Source organism: Lygodium microphyllum, chromosome 24, assembly GCF_053477565.2.
Source record: "Lygodium microphyllum isolate KBCC chromosome 24, Lygodium_microphyllum_v1.1.10, whole genome shotgun sequence".
Lineage (NCBI taxonomy): Eukaryota > Viridiplantae > Streptophyta > Polypodiopsida > Schizaeales > Lygodiaceae > Lygodium > Lygodium microphyllum.
The window spans coordinates 1,241,144-1,245,448 of record NC_141158.1 but is presented as its reverse complement, the minus strand read 5'-3'; the positions used below and the strand labels follow the sequence as shown (position 1 = coordinate 1,245,448).

The 4,305-nt window shown below is 41.3% G+C and overlaps 1 protein-coding gene across 1 annotated transcript; it reads left to right on the top strand.

The window, feature by feature from the left end:
* The first annotated feature begins 1,060 nt into the window (after window positions 1-1,060).
* LOC148014789 (putative magnesium transporter NIPA1) lies at window positions 1,061-1,991 on the top strand. Its single transcript, XM_087666055.1, has 4 exons — window positions 1,061-1,195; window positions 1,425-1,672; window positions 1,791-1,845; window positions 1,929-1,991. The coding sequence occupies exons 1-4, from the start codon at window positions 1,061-1,063 to the stop codon at window positions 1,989-1,991; spliced, it is 501 nt and encodes a 166-aa protein (XP_087522181.1).
* The last annotated feature ends 2,314 nt before the right edge of the window (window positions 1,992-4,305 follow it).

The window sequence follows — 4,305 nt, the reverse complement described above, 5'->3', positions numbered from 1 at the left end:
AGATGTATAGAGAGAAGAAGGGAGCCAAATCAACACAAGGGAGATTGAAAGAGAGAGAGAGAGAGAGAGAGAGAGAGAGAGAGAGGCTACCATTGCCACCGCATCCACTAAAAGAGAGGGGACAACTACAAAGGAGAAAGAGGGAACCCCCAACCTCTGTCTCTTCTCCATCTTGCCCTCCTCGAGCTTGCATGGCAGACACCAAGCAAGCATGTCCCCATTTCTCAGCCATGGGAAGGCCTCATGCCAAAGCCCACCACTTGGAGCACAAGGTGGAGCCTCCTCTAGTGCAGCAGGTGCTCCCCATAGAGCACAACGACCACCAAAGAAGAAGAAGAGATAGAAACCGGGCACTATCACCCTTCGAGAAATAAGGAGAATGTAGTGTGGATACGACCTTCTCATCCCGAAAAGATCTCTTCATAAGGACGTTGTTCGAGAAGTCATGCAAGACTTGGAGCTGAAAGGGATGGAAAGATTTTGGGCACGCGTGCGAGACAGCCCACCAGTAGGAAGGTAGATTGTTGCAGTTATGACTATAGAAAGAAGAGCCTACATAATGTACTATATGTACCTTCTATTACCAAGAATCTATTGTCAACTGGACAGATGGCAGAACAAAATTTGCAAGAATCTATTGTCAGTTGGATAGATGATTTCAACTGATACACATTGCTGTACATTCGGAAGTACAAGGATGAGGTACTCGATGTCTTTAAGAAAATGGGTTTATAAAGAGAAATGCAATTCAGATGGTTCGTTGGAAAGGTATAAAGCCCGACTCGTTGCAAAGGGATATGCACAGCAATAGTTGTCGTGCTGTTGCGCATCCGAGGTGTGGAATCCACCAAAAAGTTTGTGTATGTGACATTTATGTTTCCTGTATACCTAGTCGTTGTGTTTGCATTTTGTTCTGCGTGTGTGAATGAATTCTTGTGCGTGTCAAAAATATTTTTAAAAAACCGATGCCAAGGAAGATTGCTGAAGCTGTCAAAGCGGTACAAGAAATCCCAGATCTAAGATAAAAAGAAATACAAGAATGCCCTACAAGTGGACAACTATGGGCTGCTGCAATCGAAATGGCCCCATGCCTCAAAGAAAGACCAAAAGTGTGGATGCTTTGAAAAAGTGCGATCATGAATCTTATGTTATGGCATCCATCTTTGCTCTGGTTCTGGTTCTGGTTCTGGTTCTGGTAGTTTTTTTTTGTACCTCAGTATGGCCATTCACATGTCACTGTATGCATCACCATTTGCTCCTTGGTGGGATCTCTCACGGTGATGAGTGTGAAAGCCCTTGGGATAGCCATAAAATTGACCTTTGAAGGGGACAACCAATTTTTTTACCCACACTCTTGGATTTTTCTGTTTATGGTTGTTCTCTACGGTCTCACACAACTAAATTACTTAAACAAGTGACCTCAGGCTCTTGATACATTTGACACAGCAGTGGTATCTCTGATCTATTATGTGCTCTTTACTTCATTCACAATCCTTGCCAGTGTGATAATGTTCAAGAACTGGCAGGGTCAGAGTGCTGCAAGCATAATCTCTGAGATGTGTGGTTTCCTCATCATCCTCTCTGGGATGACATTGCTTCTTGCCACGAAAGATATCGGTGACACAAAAGTAGCTAGAATGATGATAAGTGGGGAAGTTGCAAATTTTGCTACGTATGCATACACTCCTACTATTTTGGTGACCCTGCTTGGTGCAGTTAGCATCATCGTAAGTGTTGTGATGGAACACATATTTTTTTTAAAAAAACTACATGCTCTTGGGGATTTTTAGGGGTCACTGGAAAAAGCTCGACAGATGGTATGCAGGGGAGAGTCATTGTCGATTGGTACAGAAAAACAGAAAAAAAGCACAGATGTAATGTGGTATCGACTTGCGCTTGCTGTGATACAGGTTATGGTTGATTTCCAGGTAGCTCAGAGAACACGATTCAAGGAAGCCATGGACTGTGTTTTCAGGAAGAAGACCAAGTGAATTATGACAAGAACCTAAAAGAAAAGAAGACGATATAGGCGATTGCATGAAGACATGATAACTAGAGAGTTACAAATTCAAATCAGGAAGAAACAACAGCAATTTACACATCTTCATAAGGAATAGGACTGCTAGAGGACACATCTAGAATAGACCTGAAGCTCACGATTCTTTGGGGGGATTACCAGCATGATTATCGAGAGGGATGAGCAAAGCGGCATGAAGATCTGACATGTTATAGGTAGCAAGTGAGAGCATTGTTGAAGCGAATTAGTCATACTTAATGAAGAATGGCCGCCTCACAATGATGAGGCATCTACTGCAGAGAAGCAGTTCACTTCGTGTGAAGAAAATCTTAGAGAGCAACTGCTGCCGATGGCAGATGTAGGTGTCGTTGATCTTACTGAGCTTGTTAAGAAAGTAAAGATTTCGATGATTGCGTTTGGTTCCCTTCATCATCTTCAACCAGTTCTGCACCATGGCCATCTACAACAATTATAATCAGAAGCTTGATTATGTTTACAAAGTCGTCATTTTCAGGAGTCTAGTTGCCATGATTTGAGGAGCTATTCTCAATTATCACACTGCTCATGAGAGGGTGGCACAAATTTTTCAACTGTTGCAATCACATATAGATGATGCAAAGCATGCAGAAACTGTTGTCAATTGTGTGCATCTGAAGCCTTGCTTTTCACGAGCTTGGACTCTAAGAAGAGCTTGTATACATGGCATGGGTCAATTGCATAGGTCACATGTGGTTTTGTTATGATGTCTCTCTATACTTTCGTGTCACAAATGGGCTCGCAAATAAGAATGACAAAATTGGAGCAGAAAGCTGAATTAGTAGACTTGAGATTTCATGATGAGGATGATAAGAGTGCTCTATGCTTGGGCTGGTGATGGAAGAAGGAAGAAAGAAAGACTCAGTCTTGCTCACCGAAAATAGGAACATTTCAGTTTCTTTCACCTGCTCTTCTTTTTTTTTGAATCTGTCTTCTGTTCTATGGTTTGTTTCATGCTGCTCTTTGGTTTCCTGTGCAAGAAGAGGGCTTCTTGGAATGACCAGTAGCCTTGGTAGCATGCACCTCCCTACTCCCCACAAAGTCATCAACAAGTTTAAGATGGATCTGGGTCTACAGTGTGGAAATGAGATATACTTTACAAGGCCATGAAGGGGAATGTGGTGTGGCGCTTTTTGAACATAACAGTGATATCTTGGCAGTAATACAATTGTTACTCGGCATCATATTCGTCTTGATTATTTGCTTCACTTGATCTTCCGTCTTGGAATTTCTCAAGGACCTTTGTGGTCACGACTTTGTTTTCGAAAACCCTTCGACAACGGCCTAGATTATGAGGAGACTTTCAACTTGGTTGCCAAGATGGAAATGGTGAGAATAATCATTGCATTAGCGGCTTCTAAGGGCTAAAATTTATGAAAAATGGATGTAAAAAATGCATTCCTAAATGGTGACTTACTTGAAGAGGTATATATGGAGTAGCGTGAGGGTTATGTAAACAACCTGAGGTGTATATGGATGCTAGCTAGCAACCCCATCTATCATGCTAGATCCAAACACATAGAGATTCATTACAATTTCATCGGAGAAATGGTACTTGCAGGATAGATTGATCTACTTCATGTGAAGACACAAGACCAGGTAGCCGATATCTTTACCAAATCACTTGGTAAAGAGAAATTTGTTCGTTTCAGGGATCTACTTGGAGTACAGCAACTAGTCTGAGCTCAAGAAATGGAGTTTGAGAAGGGGGAGGATGAGTTTGATTATTTTGATCTTAAAACACCTCTATCCATTGAGATTGAGGGTGAAGACAAGAAAGAAAAGATAGAAGATGACTTAGACGTAGGTAAAAACAAAAAGGAAGAAGTAGAGCTTAGAGACACTACCACTCCCTATATGTGTTTTTGGCTCCAACACCATGGTATAACTCTTACAGATGTCCAAATGCTCCCCCAAAAAGACTTGAACAAGTTTGGAATAAGCTGGAGTGAGCAGAAGATCAATGGGACTTATTCATACCTCAAGGTCCTGACTATAATGAAAGCTTGAAGTGAAGCTCTTCTTCTTGGGCCTAACAAGTGATAAAAAAGCTCCTCGAGTAATACTTTTTTGAATTGATTATATCTAGCTTTTGCCATCACAAGCTCTTTTTCTTCTCGGGCCTAAGCAAGTGATGAAAAAGCTCCTTGCGAAATACCTTTTCGAATTAATTATATTTAGCTTTTGCAATCAAAGGATTCAATTTTTTTTTGGAAAATCTGATACACAATTTTTAGACATTAGGTGTAGGT

What these genes read in the sequence shown, in the direction of transcription:
- LOC148014789 (XM_087666055.1), top strand. Translation starts at nt 1,061, where the DNA reads ATGGGCTGCTGCAATCGAAATGGCCCCATGCCTCAAAGAAAGACCAAA. An exon ending in TGGTTCTGGTTCTGGTTCTG is followed by an intron (nt 1,196 to 1,424) that starts GTAGTTTTTTTT and finishes AAGTGACCTCAG; the next exon opens with GCTCTTGATACATTTGACAC. An exon ending in GAAGTTGCAAATTTTGCTAC is followed by an intron (nt 1,673 to 1,790) that starts GTATGCATACAC and finishes GGGGATTTTTAG; the next exon opens with GGGTCACTGGAAAAAGCTCG.